This window comes from Podarcis liolepis (assembly GCF_965112155.1).
Source record: "Podarcis liolepis genome assembly, chromosome: 12".
Classification (NCBI taxonomy): domain Eukaryota; kingdom Metazoa; phylum Chordata; class Lepidosauria; order Squamata; family Lacertidae; genus Podarcis; species Podarcis liolepis.
Window position 1 is genome coordinate 36,887,998 of NC_139563.1, and position 18,885 is coordinate 36,906,882.

Consider the following 18,885-nt stretch of genomic DNA (forward strand, 5'->3'; position numbering starts at 1 on the left):
ATAATAATATTTCTTGCTCGCTCTCTATCCTACCAGTTCTCTATTCTGGGAAACTCCTTTGGTGTTTAACGTTCAAACTACTTCCTAAACAGCCCATCGCGTGGCAAACTGTAATACAATCGAAAGCAGTAGCATACAGAACCACTTAATGTGCTTACTATTAAATCAGCATCGTGCTATTCAATAGCTTTTGGTGGTATATTTGGGGACGATTAAACTACATGCTATGATATTTTAGAGACCTCTTGGGGTGGGGGGGGGAGGACTGCTCCTTTGCAGCTTTAAAGTTAGAAAGTAGCAATGGAGCACTTAACAAAACGCCATGAGTTAAAGGGGGGGGGGAACCTTATCACAAAACTCTGCTATTAATTGCGGTGCTTTAAACTGGGTACTAAATCGCGCTGCTTAATGATGAGTCATAGAGAAATGTGTCCATGACTTCTGTTGTCGTCTCCCGCCCCCTTCGCCTGCCTCTATTCCCTTCCTCACAATGCCTGCTGCTGCTGCTGCTGCTGCCGCCGCCGCCGCCTCTCCGGTTTCTCTTCTTGGCCCTGCTCTGCGAGCCGGTGATTTATGAACGCATGGCAAATTGGGGGGGGGGGGGAACACACACAAAAAAGCCAGGACTCCCGCACTGTGGCAACTTTCCACAGTGTGTGAATTAGTACTCGAACGTTATCAAATCGCCTCGCCTCGCCTCGCCTAGCTTTAGGTTTAATCACCAAAAAGGCATAATGCGACCACAAGGCAGCTTCGCAACAAAGATGGAACATTTCGTAAATCTCCCCGTCGCTTAAGTCAAGGCTCCCCAATCAAAAAGGAAGGCAAGTGCAAACAATGAAAGGCAGTCCAGGCACACGACCGGCCTGCGCATACTTACCGACCTCATTCCCCTTATTGCTCGCTCAAGGAGTTTAAGGAGCCTTGCAAAAGATAAACCAGGTAGGCATGTTTTTGGGGGTTTTTTGTTTTTATATATTAAAAAAAAAGTCAAAGAGGAAGTTCCCTTTCACTTCGGAAAGAATCACTCCTACTAGTGAGAACTGACCGTCACAGATCCATTCGTGAAGATCTGCATTAATTATTTAATGTCACGTGACATCCCATCCTTTCTCTCTCTCTTTCACCCCCAACCCTCCCCTCCCCAACCCGGCCAGATTAAAATTTCAATACCCGAGAAGAACAGACGCAACACCTTTATCTACCCTCGCAGTGCTTCTCTATTGCTTATTTAGGCCTCATCATCTCGCCGGTTTTTGACAGCTTTTCAGTTTCTGGGGAGATCATTTGGGCATTAATAACGCGGGGCTTGTCAGGCCCAGGCAGAATGAAGCGGCCGAGCCCCCGAATCAGTCATTTGAATTCGACTTTTTATTGTCAGTGGCAGCAGGTTGGGGCAGCAGACATGATTTGGAACCCACGCCTTTCATCACAACAGGGACCGCCTGATAAAAAGTCCTGGCTATAGGGATGTCAGGCAGGCGAGTCGGTAAGAGAACGGCCACGGCGTGGGCCATAACCCTATTTAGTCAGTATTCCCTTTGAACTGGTCGGATGGGCTGACAACTTGATTCTTCTGAGGTCAGCAGGAGTGTTGCCACCCAGTCCTGGGAGACAAAGGTGTTTCACACCTTGGCCAGTTCCAGAAAGGAAGCGAGGCAGGCGGAAACTCGACTGGATGAGATGCAGTGAGGACTGGCGAGCACTTTAGGCGCGGTGGGTTTAATCTAGAAGGAGCTAGTTGCACTTAGGGCCCACCGGTTTCAGGCATTAGCAGAGCAATCCTGGCCACGTCTACTCAGAAGCAAGCCCCATTGCATGCAAGGAGGGTGGCTTCCAGGTAAGTGGGGTTAGGCTTGCAGGCATCGATTTCAATGGCATCCAAGTGCAGGTACCTTAGGTTGGATTCAACCCAGATTTCAACGCGCCTAACTTACAGTTGCCTGAGCATCATATAATTAAAGCACATCCCCGCTTCCCCCAAGAATCCTTGGAACCATAATTTGTTAAAGGTGCTGGGAACTGTAGTTTTCTGGAGGGGTAAACGACAGCTTTCAGGATTCTTGAAGGAGGGGTAATATGTGCTTTAAAACATGGGGGGGGGACTACTGCTTATTATTCATGAAACAGGCAAAAGCACCAATGAGCTCAAATGGGGTCAAAGTATGAAGTTAAGAGAACTTGGCGGCCTAATCCTCCTGGGCCGCAGCATGGCCAAAGGAGTGAGTAAATTAAACTGCTCTGGAGGGAGCTGGCAATTAGCAGAACTGCAAAGCTAACATTTCCCTCAAAGCTGGGCAAGAGCAATATCTTCACACCTACTCCTCCTTCTCAACCTAGCCAAGCCTGCGCGTCAGAGATTGTCTCTGCCCGGAGAGTAGCACTTCTGTCTTAGGTGTCCATCTGTCTCTCTTGTAATGGAAGTGTAGGAAAGAGACACTACTTTCTCTTTCTGAAACTTTCTCTTTCTGTCTGTCTTTTTTTTTTTAATGTCTCTTCTCCGCATACTATAAATCACATCCAAAACCTCGCAGTTCTTGTTTATTGGTCTTCCCGGTCGGTTCACGCTGAGGTTGCCCGGTGAAATGGTGTCACCAAGATATTGATCTGTATATTTCTGTAGTGAGCAAGCTAAGCAAACCGAGGGGCACTTCTCTTAAAAGGAAAGTAGGGAGGGGAGCAGAGTTTCAAGCTAGTTCTGTAGCCTCTGTTGGGCATGAAAGACTTGGACCAGGAGTGTTGGAGCTTGTAGATTCATCTGGAGGCCTGCTGCGATCATTTCACACGCTCAAAGTTAGCAAATATGAGCCTAAAGTTTGAAGATGGGTTGTGTGTATTGGGGGCAGGGGGGGGGGAGAGAGAGAGACGAAACGGTCCTTCGCAATCCTCTAACCCTACACAGCGCCACGTATACACACACACCCTTCTGCTTACAAAATTGGAGAAAATCTAGACAGCATGAGATGGAAACCTGCCAAATCCCACCAGTCTGGGCCTTCCTCCCTTCTCGTTCCCTTACATACCGCAAACCCATCTTGTCCTGTAGCTGCTGCAACCCAAAATGGCCAGTCCCTTCTCCAGGAATCCATGTGGCAATCCCTCTTCAGCACTGGATGCTGGCCACGAGTGATTCCCAAAGGCAGCAGTAAAATAAAAACCCAAACAAACAAACCTGCGCCCCGCATGCCACATCTCTGAGTGGGAGGAAAAGGCAAGCAGCACAGTTCTAGCCCTCCTCCCTTACTTGTTTGTGGTTGGACCCCTTAGAGCTTAGACCTTTACGCCCGACTGTTTCAAGTACCGGTATTTGCATATACTCTATCTGAAACATGAAGGCGCTTCCACCTTTAGGATCCAGAGCAGCTTTCTTTGGTAATATGCAGTAAGTGTGTGTGTGTGTGTGTGTGTGTGTGTGTGTGTGTGTGTGTGTGTGTGTGAGAGAGAGAGAGAGAGAGAGAGAGAGAGAGAGAGAAACAGGGCAAGAGGAGGATTTAGGTCCAGCAGCTAGAAAGAATCCTGCCTTTAAAGGTCAAGGGTTTGATGGGTCAGTCTGCTTCTCTTAAAAAAACAATTAATGGGATAGAAAATTTGTCCTTTCGGTGAACTCTCCCCATTGCCCTCGCACAAACCAGGACAATGGTCGGGTGTAGTTTTCGAACTTATTGTTACATCGATTATGGCAGCCAAGCTTAAAAAAAAATCGACACCTACACACCACCGTGAAGCGCCCTGCGTTTTCAAGGGGAAAGGCATAAACAGAAAAACAACAACCCCAAAAATCAAATAAAAACATTACCTTGAATGATGTTGATCTGCCACGTGCATTTTCCAGTCTTCGTTCGGTTCTCCACCCAGAAAGTATACATTTTCATGGCACAGCCAAGCGACTGTGTCTTTCTACATGAACCCATTTTCCCCAGGAAAATCCTTCGTGTCTTCTCAGACCTTTTTCCAAGAGAATGCCTTTCAGAATCGCTGTTGAATTACAAAGAAGTATTTATTGTAGGAGGTGATTAATGATTCCTAGTAAAATTGCTATTTTCAGCGTGATTTCATTTCGGGCTCTTCCCCCCCCCACACACACACAATGGAGAAAGAGGGGGAGGGAAAGGGGGGTGATCCAAGCGTAAGACTACGGAAGTCAGGGAAGATCCGCAATCATACTTCAATACTAATCACTGATTTAACAGTTTTGGGACACTCCTCTTGATTTTCGAGCGTCAGTGGATTTAGCAGAAGAGAATTCTCTAGGGCAGACCAAACAAAGACTTTAGACAAAAAGAGGTCCATGTTAACAGGGAGGAGAGGGGGCGATATTGTTTTCCAGCCTATTCTCTTTTATTTCTTAACAACAAACAAACATACGGGACAGGGCACTTTAAGGAAATAAGAAAGGAAGTCCTTTGGGGTGGTGCAGTTCGACGCACACTTCCAGATTATTCACAGCAATGTTTACTTCTCTTCTGCACGGCAAGTGAGACCATAACTTTTCAAATGGCGGTGTCACCCTTCCCAGCCCAATGGACGAAGGATACATTTAAACCATCTGCTTATGCTTCCACGGCAGTTCTGTCTGAGCTGTCTACAAGCTTTTGCACTCAATGCTCCATTTAAGTCTCCAATATAAGCCAGCATCGGATTATAGTTCTGGATATCAGAAAGGGCCCAGAACTGTATTCCACTCTCCAGGAGGAGACCGAGGAATTGCTACTTATAAGAGTGCAACCCTAGACACACTTACCTGGAAATAAGCCTCACTGTGCAACAGTGGGACTTGCCTCGGAGTAAACGTCAATGGGGGTGTAGAGTTAAACTAGCAACTTTCACCTGTACTTATTGCATGGGTTGGTTAAGCTGTTCAGAAGACCCCCCCCCCATGAACCTCCATGTCAAGGGCATCATCTGGCTTTACCATAATGTTTTGGGTGTGCGGCTTTAACGCTTCCGGTTTGTTCCCATGCCGAAGAGCAGTGGGCCATTGCAACTCGACCCTCTTCCCCCCTGTGGAAAGTTGCTGCGGCTGGAATAAACCAAGGGGTCACTACTGATGCTGCAATATGTTTAAGCATTGATAGTGCAGTGTTACTATTACTGTTATTATTCCCTTCATTCTACTGGAATAGCCCCGTTTCTCTTCACACAAGGCGGGAAAGAACTATATTCCCCCAATGGTGTAGGCAGAGGACACATGTCATGAATGAGAATTTGGGGGGATGGACGCCTTTCTTGTTCTACACACAGTGGACTGTATCCTGTAGAAGGAGTGGCTAAGCCGAAGCGCCTCCTTAGGGAAATGGACAGGCTGCGCAGGCCGATCCACAACTCACTTAAAACTGGGTACTTGGATGGCAGCCTATTCAGCCCATCTACAACGACACCCCTCCGGCAACCTGTTTCAATGGGAATTACTCTCAACTCTCTGCTTTCCATAGGGGCTTTGGTCTATGGTCCTATGTGGAAGCCAGTGTCATCGAAAACGATGTGACTTCCTTACACATAAAGTGGTTCGGGTGTTTGGGAAGGAGAAACGTTACTCCTTAATAAAACTAATTCGACTATAATGCAGGTACTCGGCCTCTCCTAAGGAATGTGTTGAACAGCATGTACACATGACATCCTCGAGAGTTTTCATGTTTATGTCAACAAAGTCACATTCTAGGCAAATGCACGCTTCTCACGGTGTGTCTAGTGCCTTAAGTTTTATTTTTGTACAGAGAGGTGTGGTTTTGTTTTATTTTATTTTATTACCAGCACTGGACATTATATATACATCACACATTCACAAATGTGTACACATAGATTTCACAAACTGTACACGGACGTTTGACTATGGCAAGACACGGAGACAGAAATAGCCTTTATAGCAATATTGGTGTACTTTTCTTTTTCTTTCTTTTTTTATAAAAAGCAACATATGCACCGTCGGGGGAGGATAATGTATCACGACTACAGCAGAGACTACACTTTTTTGTTCTTATTACACAGAAAACATACTTTCTTGGTCGGTAAGGGCTGGAGGGTGCTGGGGTCTCTGGGCAACGTCCCCACTCCTACTTCCAAAATACTTCCACGTCATAAGATGGCTTTGCTTCTGTCTGTAATTGAGAGTCCACGAATGTTCCACGAAACAAGACAAAGTCTATGATATACACACACATGTCACAAAGTCACTTATTAACATATGTTGACACCTTAAAACATATCTGCAAAGGGTCCTTCTTAGGTACAGGATCCATCCTCAACTCTTTAATGATGCTGCAGGTGGACCGTATTTCCATAAATAAATTAAAAAACGAAACATGGTGGGAATGGAAAGGTCATATTTACAGAAGGTGAACACTTTGTCCAAGGTGTTTGTTTTTGGTTTTTGGTTTAAACACACGTGCCCTGTGACTGGTTCTTGTTCTGCATTTATGCCCCTTAATATAGTCCCTATGGCAAATTAGATCAGGCAGGAGCGGGACGTGTGGTGGGTTAGGGTGTCCCTGCGTCTGTCGGGCCATCAGAGCGCTGCTGAGTTTGGGGTCGCCCTACCCCTGGGCGGTGGTGTCTGATGGTGCTGTGCTGACGCTTTGGCTTGCTGGCTAAGACTGGAGGGGTTGGAGGAGCGCATCTTGGTGTTGGGCAGCTTGTGGTCCTTCTTCCACTTCATCCTCCTGTTCTGAAACCAAATCTTGACCTGGCGCTCGGAGAGGCAGAGCGTGTGCGCGATCTCGATGCGTCGCCTCCTGGTCAGGTAGCGGTTAAAATGGAACTCCTTCTCCAGCTCCAGTACTTGCTGTCTGGTGTAGGCAGTTCGAGACCTTTTGGGCTCGCCTCCAGTGTAATTGGGGTTGACTGAGCGTACACAGGCGCGCACACACACACGCACACGCACGGACACAAAGGAGAAGAAGGCAACGGAACATTATCATTATTATATAATAACTCGACACTGGGTTTAGATTAGCCACAGAAGCGGAGAGGAAAATGGTTCACAGGCTCGTGACAATAGGAGACAATTGGGGAGCCATAAAAAATGGTGACGGGCATTTGGGTTCAAGAAAAGCTTCAAAGAGACGTGGCCCAGAGCCACAGGCAGGGCGATTAAATTTATGGGGACTATAATTACTGCCCTAACAGTTTGGCGTCTCGTAAATCTCTTGATAAAGGGCCCCGAGTACAAAAGGCTTCTCACGTGTGCGTGCGCGCTTTTTTAAAATTAGGAAATGCGCCAGCACACACAGACACGTATATGCACACAACCTCGGAGTCCAGCCTAGCCCAGCCTCCTCCACCTCGCCACGCACACACATACAAGCCATCCCGGCTCCCCTTGGAAGAAGGTGGTCAACTCACCCGTGTTAACGTGGACCTTCTTCATCCAAGGGTACACCACCGGCTCCTTGCCTTTCAGGCCGGGCAGGCTCTTGTCCGGCAAGAGCGGGCAGGCAGGGATTCCCCCGGGCGCTGTCGCCGCCGCTGCTGCTTCGCAATGGCGCTGGTGGGGTTGAGGCGGTGGCGGGACGTGGCCTTGGAGCAAGGGCTGGCTCGGGGCATGGTGGCCCTTCCGCGCGGGAGTCTGTGGAGCAGGCGGTGGCGGGGGTGGCGGAGGAGGAGGCAGGGGCGGCGGAGGAGGCGGTGGCGGCGAGGCTCCGGGAGGCGGCTGCTCCTGGCCCGGAGTGGCGCTGAGGCTGCTGTAGCTATAAGGCGACTCCGGGTAGTGGTGGGGTGGCTGCGCGGGGTACAGCGCCTCGGGAGGAGGAGGCGGAGGAGGCGGCGGCGGCGCTGGCGGCTGGTATCCGGGCTCCCTGCTCGGCCGCTGGTAGTAATCGGGGAGAGGCTGGCCGGGGTGAGCCTGGTGGTGCGGCTGGCGCAGGTGCTGCTGCGGCTGAGGATGGTGGTGGTGGGGTTGCTGGTGGTGGGGCTGGTTCTGGTGGTGGTGGTGGTAGCTGCTCCCGCCGCCGCCGCCGCCGCCGAGCTGCGAATATTCCTCGCAAGGAGGGAATTTGGGCTCGATGTAGTTGGAGTTTATCAAAAACGAACTCATGGTCATTAATTTGTGAAGTGCAAAAATACTAATTTTTCTCGCGTTGTCGTTTTTCTGGGCTCGAGGAGGCCCCTCCCCTCCTCCCCCTTCTTCCTTCCTTCCCTCCCTCCCTCTTTCCTTCCTTCCCTCCCTTCCTCCTCCTCCTCCTCCTCCAACCCCCCTTGCTGCTGTTGTCAAGCGCCTGCTGCCAAAGTTTGGGCCTCCGCTCCCCCCTTCCTTTCCAGTTCCCACCCCAAGAGCCTGGAACACACGCGCGCGCAAACACACACACACAAACCAGTGCCACCCCCACCACCTGACCGGCAGGGCCAATTGCTACGCGGTTGGCAGAGCCCGGATCAGGAAATGAAACGCTGGTGGACAAGCCCAGGACGGTCCCTGCCTGCCTGTCTTGCCTTTCTCGCGGCAGAGGCAAGGAGAAGCTGGAGATTCCTTTCTGCGCGCTCCAGACAGCGGCGGTCAGAACCGAAGTCGGCGCAAGCGGCCTAACTAGAGAATTAGGCCGAGAGGAAAGCCTCCGGGCCATGCAGCTGTGGGCGAGGGGGCTGCTGCTTTGAGCGAGTTTCCCCAGTGAAAGCAGCGAGGGATCCTTGCTTGACATGCTAGGTCACCTAAGACTAACCACGCACGGTCGTTACCCCTTAAAACAGCTATGTGCTACTTAGGGTCAATGTGGTTTAGGGAGTGATCTGGGGCAGCCCAAAAGTGTGTGTCGCAGAAGACGTCCTTGTGCGCTATCATGATGAGGGAACCAAGGGTAGTCCTTATTCCGGAATAATATATCCTCCTGAACGCAAGCTGGGAGTTTGCGCATGTGTGCTATTTCTGACCACAAGCATCAGGCCGTGAGTAGCAACAGTGTGAGCAAAGCATTGTATATGTATCTGAAACCGAACATCAAACGCAGCGTACGGTTTCGCTCTCTGTATCTCCAGCCCTTACCAAGTCATTGAAAGCAAAGGAAACGCAGTGTCCTCCCGAGACATAAAAGGGCACCCGAGATCGCGTGATTTCGGGGGCATCAATGAGTGATTGGACGGTAGCAGTGCGATCAATGAGACCAGTCGATCCTATGAAAACAGAGACCACCTAATTGCAACTAGCTATTTGTTTCTCTCTGATACCTCCCGGGGGCTTTTAAATGTTGCTCTTTTACGATAATTTAATTATTTTTAAAATCTTCCACCCCGTGGCAGATTTGGAGCTGCGGGGGCATATCATTAAATAGAGAGGCCAATATAAAAATACTTTTTTTTTTTAAGGTGAATAGATTTTAATCAAAACCTCCAGCAGACTAGAGAGGCAGTTAAGATCAAGAATTAATCCCATTCACGTGCCTAAATAAATAAATAAAGATATCTAGTGCCCAGGAAACAGTATTTCCCTTTGAGAAAGCGAGAAAGGGAGAGGAATTGGTTATTTAAAACAGAATGCACCGTTATCTTTCACAAGTACCGTAAACATTGCAGTTGAGCGTCGTGAATAGTCTCTTCGACTTGCATTACGATTGCTGGAAATTGATCCGTTTGCGAGACAGGGAGGAAAAGGAGGCGATGGCCTGACCTATGGGGTAATTGAAATCTGGACGTTAAACTAGCCTTTATTATAGTATATATTAATTCAACCGCTTGGTAGGTCTAGTGACCCACCTTCCTTTTTAATATTTGAGTCTTTAGGGACACACCCATTTAATATAATATTAATATTAGTTTTAAAAAATAAGAATTTGGAACTTGATAAAATGCTGCTCTGCCCTCTTCCCAAAGAACCAGTTTAGTTTTAAGAAAAGGATCCATATAATAGGAGTGTTCATTCTCATCGTGATTATTTCACTCGAAGTGTGGACTGATGACTTTTTCGGTTGTATCAACCGCTCATAGCGCTCATGTGGATGACGATTGCATCTAGATTAACCAGCTACAATTCTTTGTGTATAAATGTGTGTCAGTGCGCTCAATAGATCCCGTTTTTATGCTCTCGTTGAATTTCCCTTCCTCTTCTCTGTGCGTCTCCCTTAAACTGCTGAAACCTCGTTCCACGATAACAACAATAATAGTAATAATAGTAGTAGTAGTAGTAGTAGTAATAATAATAATAATAATAATAAAGTGCTGGTTTCCAGATACTATCGGAAATACCTCCGTCCTGGAAATGGCAAGAGCCCTCCCCACCCCACCCCACCTTGTACATCTCTAGTGGATATTCTGTGTATGCAAAGCTTTCTCGAATGCACCATACACTGTGGAAGCAAATAGACGCCACTGGCGAGTGCCAGGCCGTAAAACACTCGCAGACAACGCGGAAGTCAAATAGCAGGATCCAACACTTGGCTTTTTAACGCTGATTGCGCGCCTGTGACATTTGTAGGAATGACAACCGGCTCCAGTCCCGTTTTATGGTTTCACGGAATAGTAGACCGGGATGCAAAGCTGCCCCTTTGGGGAGGTCTTTTGCCACTAACAAACAGCAACAATTACGTAAGCCCATGGTTGGTGTTAAACGGCTAAAGCAAAGGCGCAGGGTTTTGTTTCGCTTTTCCCTCCCCTTTTCTCGCACACGCTGAAATGGACGGTGCGATTCTGGCACAGAAACGCTGCAAGATGCACCTCTGACATAAACACTATCAATTTCCCTTGAGATAAAGCGGTGCCCTTGCATCTGAGGGCGATAGTAAATACCAGAAAACCACCAGGCGTCAAAACCGCAGGGTTTTTTCCCCAAAACAAAACAAAAAAGAAAAGAAACCACAACAATACAAGGAAAACAGGTACCTTCTCTCTCTCTTTTTGTCTGCTGATTATTACCTTCGGAGAACGTCCCAGGGGCTGTTTAATATTAGCTCTCCTGATTGTATCTCAGAGCCTGGTCTGTTTCCCCCTGGTCAGCTTTCCACTGGGTGTCTCCTTTGCTCAGTTGCAACAAGCAATGAATACGATTCTAGAGCTGGGGCTGTAAATCTCCAAGGTGACCTAAGCTGCTCAGCTGCGGGAGCAGCCAGGGTTTCTCCCCCCCCCCACCCCCACCTCCATGGGATTCTATCAGGCTGCAGAGATGGGCCTGTTCCTCGTCTTTGCGGTTTACATATCATAAACAAGAGCCCAGCCAAGACCACCAAGTTGTTATCTCATATGCGGCGGTTTCCACGTTCAGCCTGCCCTCCCGCTCCCTCCAGAGATTTATGGCTCCGCGGAGCAAATCCCGGAACGAACCTACACCGAACCCTGAACCCTGGCCTCCTGAAACTGCTTCAGAGCATCGCCTATCTTTTTTTTTAAACCACACACATTTCAGTGAGGGGGATTTCAGCACCAAGACCTCATCATCATCGCAGATCAGGGGAGGCTGAAGTTTAGCAGCTAACCAGTGAAGAACGTGGAAGATTGACCGAAATGAAAGTTGATGGCAAGATAACTCCGAGGTTCCCAAGAAACAGGAGTCGGTCTCAGAACTGGAGCAAACCAAGTAAATGGATAAGCGGAGAGTGTGCCAACCCCGACTAGCAAGTTCAGAGTGTAAATATAGGTGTGTGCGCGCGCGCACCGCAATCTTAGGTTGCGCTCTTATAGATAATCTATGCAATTAAACTTTCCAACTTGCCCACGCGCCTGGGAGGGAGAGAGGGAGCGAGCGAGCAATAGAGACGCGGGCGTGGGGGGGGGGAGGCGGGTTGGCGGTGGAGAGCGACACCCGGCAGCCTGGCTTGAATTTGATTCGAGGCATTTTGAATATATTTAACCCAGCTTTCACTCTTGAATGCAAGCCTGCCCCAAGTTTCAAAGTGACCGAAAAGTGACACCGGGCGCATTTTGTTTCTTATTAATCTTACACATTGACAGTCTTTGTTAAATAACAAGGCGTGCCCTTCACAAAGCGACATTTTCATATTTGTTAGACGCGCTGACCTGAAGTTCACCTCGGCCTTGGACTTAGGGGGTTTTTTTCTTCCCCTTCCGAGGTCTTTAAGAGCGTCTTTAAAAAAAATAGCAAGGGGCAGAGAGAGGCTCTGGGCAGGTCACTTATTCGCAGACGGGGAAGGAATCTTAAGGCGGCCGTGCGAGAAAACATGTAAACGTTGTGATAACGCAGCGGCTGCGTTTATCCTAAACTTCCTCTGAATCAGCAAAAGGTCCTACCAGGGAACTGGATGGTGGGATGGAGTTCCTATGGAGTTCATTCTTGGGACAAGAGGTTGGGATGTTCTCCTTCCCCCCTATTCCGAAATACTGGTGATTTTATTTATAAGGATCTAACTCGTGTGTGTACGTGTGTGTGTGTTTGGTAACTGGACTTTGAGGTCCTGGTCGTCCAGGACCGTAAATAAGCACAATTCTAAAGAAGGGGAAGATGGGGCGATTGGCATCTACATTTGAGGCTGAGAAGGCTAATCTTTTCAAAGGTCACGTTACGCACCAAGTACCAGTGTCTGTGCTGCGCTAGAGGTAGGACGCTCCGACTATATGACTCCGATGACTCCGATCAAAGCAACAAAAGCCCACTGTGTCGTTTTTATTTTTACCTTTAAAAAAAATATGAATGAATAGAAAACGACTTGAGAAGGCGATACTTCTTCCAGATGCTCTTTGAGGCCCTTCTGGAAATATTCTGTATTTGAAAAAACTTGTCCCTACTCCCATCCCCCGCCCAAAATTCCACCTTAAATGGAAGCAAAATAAATTGGCACTAGGAGTCCTTGGAAAAGAAAGCCAGGTTTCGCTTTGCTGCTTTCCACAGAGATCTTATTCTCTCTTTTTTTTTCTCCCTCTGTTTTTTTTTTAGTCAAGTTTTTCAGGACAGGCGGAGTCAAAGAAGTGTTGTCTTCGAAATAGTCTCCTTGGTCCTCTGTATATAAAAGGGACGTTTAAGCAAACATTCCGCCTTGCAATGTTCATGCTTCCTATAATTAAATTTCCAAATAGGCAATGCAGTATTTCAAGGGCAAAACCGAAATAGCAGAGGCGTGTTTTTAACAGTGTGTTGTGAGTAGCATCCCCCTCCACCTTACAGTGGTAATTTCAGTGCAAAAGCACATATAGGAGACACGGGGGGGACGGGGGACGTTGCAAGATAATTTTCAAGAGAAGGTCGCTGATGAAAAACCAAAATACATTGCAAATATGTTTCCTGGAAGCCCAATGTCCTCGCCTTATAATTAAAACTATTTCTTGTCGAACGGGGGGGGGGGTGTCCCGTAGTTCTTTGTGTATTTTCAAAGCATTGATAAAGCCTTCTAATAATAACTTGCTTACTTTCTCCTGCACGTTATCTCTGTTTCGACACCTCTGAAAGGAGCAATCTCTCCTATGTATTTGCTTAGTAATAAACCACTCACTGGATCTCTGTGAAATATTCTGAATTTCTTAGGACTGAAAAACGCACCTTCTCGGATTAAAAAAAAATACACAAAAGAAACAAAACACCTGGAGACACAGTGAAAACGGAAAATCCATCTCAGAAAGCAATCCTACTCATGGCTAAATAAATAATCCCTACTTCCCTATTTGAAATAAATAGTTATTCAGATACAAACACGCCTTGAAAAAAAGAAGGAAAAAATAAAGCTTCATTGTGGCTAAATAAGGCGGCCAAAAGGGTGAAGCTATATATTTCTTATTAAACGTATAACCCTAAAGGATGGGGGGGGCATGCAATTTTCTTAGGGTCATTCCTTAACTCAGAAAGACAGCATATCTGAACTTCTCCAGTATTGTCATGCTTGTATTTTATACTCCTGCGGTATCCGGCAGTGAGATGGTCATCTCAGTCTACTCGTTTCCTCAGATATTGCTATCAGCCAGCGGGCAGTCTTCTGGTACCCACTGGAAAGTTAAGCTGGCACCTCACTGAGCCTTTTTGAGAGGGCTAGCTGTGTTAGTCTGTTGTAGCAAAGCCGAACAACACACACACACAAAACAGAGTATTGTGGCACTTAAAAGCCAGACAATTGTACTATGGCGTACGCTTGTGTGAACAAGAGTCCACTTCTCTGCGATTCAGAACTATTAAAATCCAATGGGAATTTCCGATGGACTCTGATAGGACTCGCACTTTAAAATGCATTGGTGGTGGTGCGTGTATGCGCAGTTGCCTGGGGGGGGGGAATGTGCGCCCGCATTCACCTGATGCATCTGCCAGCCAACGATATTCAATGGGGGAAATGTGGTTGATAATTCAAGATGAAATACAACGTGCATTACTCTTTGAAAAGAGGGATTTTCTATCCTTTCCTCGGTAATTGAGGTCATTCAACCACTAGAGTTCACCTGGAGTCCATACTATGATACACGCCTAACTCAAAGCTATTTTATCTTTTGTGTTGATAGTCAAGATCTTGGCTATAACATTGACATCAAACTCTGTCTGGGCGCATGACTAAGAGTGGCGCACAACGTAAACTTTTGACCCTCAACTTTTTGACCTAGAGTTGTTACGCCCTAACCACAGAGATATACAAAAGCGGAGCAGCCCCTATCTCCGTAAAAGAATCTCCAGCTCTCTTGTTTGTTGCCATCAAGCCTTGACTGTTTCCCTTTTCGCTAAGATTTTAAGGGAATGCAGTTTCTGCATGGCTGTTTGTTTGGGGTTTTTTTTAAAAAAAGAGCAGCCTCAACGGCTTTCAACACTGAAACCGAATTCCAAAATCAAACGCAATGCCCAGACACCAGCGTGGGAGATTAACTAGATTATACTGAAAGGAGCGATGTGCTTTCCAATGGTAGATGTGTAAATTCTGGATGCGAAGTGACCGGGCAATTTATCCAGGCTGGCCATTGTGCCATCTTATTTATTTAATAAAGACCCTGATCCAAGGGAGTCGAGAAGCCTTGCCCACGGAGAAAGCAAGTTGACTGTGAACTTGGTCTAAAGCGAGCTCTGCTGGCGAGTTCTGGAGTCTGCAGATTTATCTTAGTTTCTGCATTTACTTAACCTGGCAATGAACTGCGAGGGCTGCCATTTATTATCCAGAGACAGGCTTCACCTCGAGCAAGGACTGCTTCACAAAAACTGCAATAATTACCCAATAACCTTCATAACAAATATTATTATTGAAAAGCCCATTTCAGAGGGTTATGTGGAGAAGGAAAAGAAGGGGACAGGCTGCCTGGGAAGAGACGCCCTTTGGAAAACATGGTGTCTTTCTCTCTGAGATCACAGTGCATTGTTTGCGTCCAATATGCAAACCATACGGCCCTGTGATTGTGGAGGAGCTGTTTTCGAGAAGCGCTAGCCGCCAGGGAAACTACTAGGATTTTGGAGAATCGTGAAAACAAAGCCTGCGAAAAATAGAGGTTATATGATCAGAGTGGATAGAAAGAACAAAAAACTCCCAAAGGCCGAATTATACAGATCAGAAAATCAGATGAAAAAGGGGAAGAAAGAGAGGGATTACAGGAAAGATGCAGTCCAAGTGCTTATGTCCTCGATATTAGAATGTAATGTTGAAAGCTGGACAGATAAGGTAGAAAACGCTTGCAATTTCACTCTTTTGAAGACAAGGAAATTAATTCGTTAAGATAACGCCACTAATAATTTTCCCATGATGCTTTGTAGTGAGGTGCACGCGCAAACCATCGAATCATGTGACTTAGAAAAGCCATCTTACGCTTTAAAGAAAGTGAAGTCTTCCGACGCCTTTGCTATATACACACGCACCCTTGTCTAACCTTTAATGGCGCTGGTGCTTACATCTGGGCCAGCGAAGTACTTCTAAGGTTCAGAATTGCTGGCGGTAATTTAAGTAAAATAAACCACACAGTTGTCAGAGAAAGAAAGTAACAGTGATACGACAGTCATCACCATCAGATATACTTGCACTAAATACACATACAATATTATTTTAAAATGGGCTTTACATTCCGGAGTTTCGTGTGGATGTGTTTTGCCTAGGTTATTCGGTAGAGTGTTTCAAGGTGGCATGACAGAAAACTAGAAATATTTTTAAATAGTGACAATTCCCATAGTTATTCGCATGCTCCATGAATTCATCTTGTGTTTAGGGGTTGGCTTTTTTTGTTTTGTTTTTTGTGCGTGAGGAATTTTGCCTACTCAGAAGAAAGTCTCGTTGAGTTCAATGGGATTCACTCCCAGGGAAGTGAGTATAGAATTGCAGCCTGAATGACATTGTTCACAAAGCTGTATGTGTTTCACTGGCTAGTATCCATTCAGTCAACTAGCAATCAGAAGGCTGGATCGCTAGATAGCCACGGTAAGAGTTAAATAAGCATTCAGCTCAATGAATTGTTTTCCCCCAGTTACAAAATCAGACGGCATCAGGATTTCCCTACTCCATTCCTGAATTCTTTTGAATTAAATCCAACAGACTTCAGTACGATTTTCTTCTGCCTAGGTATGGAGCAGAATGACCACAACCTTCAGATGGTCTCATCCAAGACGGTGAGATCACATCCAGCCCCGAATGAGCTTAAACTGTACCTTGTTTTTCACTAAGAAACAGAAGCTAAAGTTCAGTTCATGTAAACTGAAGTAGATTAGCACCTGGATTTCAGTGATATTTCACTTAGGGAAATATCCCCTTGAAAGCGTGGACTCGAATTTCCCAATAAATACTTTAGGAGTCCAACAATAGTCCCGTTGGATGTTGTTGTTTTTTAAAAAAGTGTAAAATCAGGTCCTTCCCTTAACTGGATTATGGATTTGTAATTCAGCCATCTGTTTCTATTTAGCAGATATGCATTATATTTAAATCCTTATTTTTTCTACTGAAAAAAATCTAGTCATAGTTTCAGACACGTGTATACGCATTGCTAACTATTTAAGGTGTAGGGAAGTAAATACCATGAAAATGCCAGCTACTATTAGCATTCGGTTCTGTGTGATTAATTCTGCCACATAGGCTTGGACTAAATGTATAATTAAAAACTGCTCCTCCCCACCCAGTTTATTGCATTGCTAGCGTATCCATCTGTATTCAGGGAAATGTATAAAAAAATATTTGAAGTCTTAAAATATATATTCACTTATTGCTGCAAGTTTCTCAGTCTTCTAAGGTTACCCACCTATACACAAGAAAAAAGATCCTTCATCAGAATATCTCTTTCCAAACAGCCACTAGGACAAGGCACGCTTATGTTATATTACGCTATTATATTTTCTGACAACACTGTCTTTTCCTCTGATGTCCAAAGCGATATAAGAGTGGGAAAGCATATTCTAGAACCCCACACGCTGATAACAATCTGTTGTTGTTTTTTTAAAAGGCAGGAATTGGGGTGAGATCGTTTCAAACCTCACGTGGGGTCACCTCAATGTATGAGCCCATTTGTACGGGCCCCTCTTACTTTCTTCTTCAAAAAGACTAGGGTCCTATCTTGCCAATTCTTGGTCACCTGCACGGCTTTTAGCTACAAGGCGCTCCAAAGATACAACTGATAAGACTTAAAAGCTGCTCGTGTGAGCAAGGATTTCCAGGATTTGGCTCTGGCAGTACAAAGAAGCTGAGAAGAAAGAAAAGGAAATAACAAAACAAAACAAAAAGAAGAAGGGCAGTGGAAAAAGGGATGCTCTTTCACGCTCTCTTTCAACCCTGGAAATTCAAAGACTTAAAGTTGAATCCGGTCATAAAGTTTATTGCTGAGTAATCACACTCTAGTGAGAAGAGTCTACTTAAATAGGAAAAAAGAATGTTGAAATAAACAGGCAGCTGGGGCCTACCCTGCAATTCCCAGCCAGTAATGTGTGTATGTAGATATATATATGGATATCTATATAAATGGGGTTATTTACTATCGCCTATAAACCTATACGTATTGTCCTTCATAATTCCAAGCACTCCAATGGCACGTAGAATCTCCTGTAAAAGTTACAGTCAGTTTGTTCCTTCATGGGAAGAGATAAAGGAACCAGCGGGAAATGAAGGCACTGGGGTTGTGGGGAATCTACGGTAAGGGTGTAAATTGCGTATATATACACTCTATGTACACACAGAGAGGGACACACGAGAGAGATGGAGGTACGTAGGGGTAATTATGGAGGAGAGATAAGTCTCAAAGAACCTTAACCACGTAAAAAGTCAAGACTTGGAGCGCACCTTCCTTGTCTTTTAGAGACGATAAGTTGGAAAACTTATTTTGGAAAACCTACGACTGCGTCAATTCCACACACATCCCGCCCCGCAAAGACAGGGATGACCAGTCTACAGACATAGCCAGATCTATGTTCCTTTCATTAAAATATATTTTTTTAAAAAAAAAGTCGCCTGCGGACTCTCTGCTCCCTCAATAAACAAAATCACTGGGCACGGAAAAGCAAAGGAAGTCATTATCATTTGCCGTAGTCAAAGTAATTAAAGTTAGGCCTCAAAATCCATCTCTGCCAAAGTCGCTTATTGTGGTTTGCCTGGATTTGAAGGATAAAATTTTAAAAAGGAGAGGTTAGATAAAAATGGGGAGGAGGGACAAGGGCCCCCTACCCACTGTAACCTGCGCCTTTCCAAATATTATTTCTTCCCTTCCGAATCAAAGGGGCAGCGTTAAGAAGGAGCCAGGCAACGAGAGGCGAGCTCTTCACTGTACAAATAAACTTAAGCAACTTGTGCACGAAACTTACCTTAACTTGCAATGAGCCATTTTTTCAGAGAGTATTTGAGAACTTGGGTTAATGGATACTTCTGTACCTAAACCTGACAATTTGAATGGCCAGGAGGCGCACGTAGCCTGCAAAAGAGTCAAATGAAGTCCATCGTCAGTGCGATTATATGTTATGTGGTATATAATGTTGGATGACAACTCCCCAAAACCATAAAACTTACTTTAATGGCACCACGTGACTTTTTATAGCCAGTGAGCCTATCTGTCTGTGCTATGGATGATTTTACGATCTAATTCATAGACAAAACCCTA

At 45.9% G+C, this 18,885-nt stretch overlaps 2 protein-coding genes across 7 annotated transcripts in view; both read right to left on the minus strand.

The window, feature by feature from the left end:
- Positions 1 to 18,885, minus strand: part of HOXA3 (homeobox A3) — a 52,354-nt gene that overhangs the window by 19,859 nt on the left and 13,610 nt on the right. The window contains exons 1-4 of one of the 6 annotated variants that reach the window (XM_083468985.1): positions 18,593 to 18,726; positions 9,485 to 9,592; positions 8,972 to 9,099; positions 3,797 to 3,975 (exon numbers count right to left, since the gene is read on the minus strand). The exons of 1 other annotated variant lie outside the window; for it this stretch is intronic. The gene's annotated coding sequence lies outside the window, so the exon portion shown is untranslated. Of the gene's footprint in view, positions 1 to 3,796; positions 3,976 to 8,971; positions 9,593 to 10,833; positions 11,575 to 18,592; positions 18,727 to 18,885 lie in introns of those variants that run through there. 4 more of the 6 variants (XM_083468988.1, XM_083468989.1, XM_083468987.1 and 1 more) reach the window with 4 other exon arrangements.
- Positions 5,685 to 8,156, minus strand: HOXA4 (homeobox A4). The gene is made up of 2 exons (XM_083469001.1): positions 7,339 to 8,156; positions 5,685 to 6,837 (listed from the first exon to the last, which is right to left on the minus strand). Exons 1-2 carry the CDS (start codon positions 8,033 to 8,035, stop codon positions 6,503 to 6,505), a joined length of 1,032 nt encoding a protein of 343 aa, XP_083325127.1. The 5' UTR covers positions 8,036 to 8,156; the 3' UTR covers positions 5,685 to 6,502.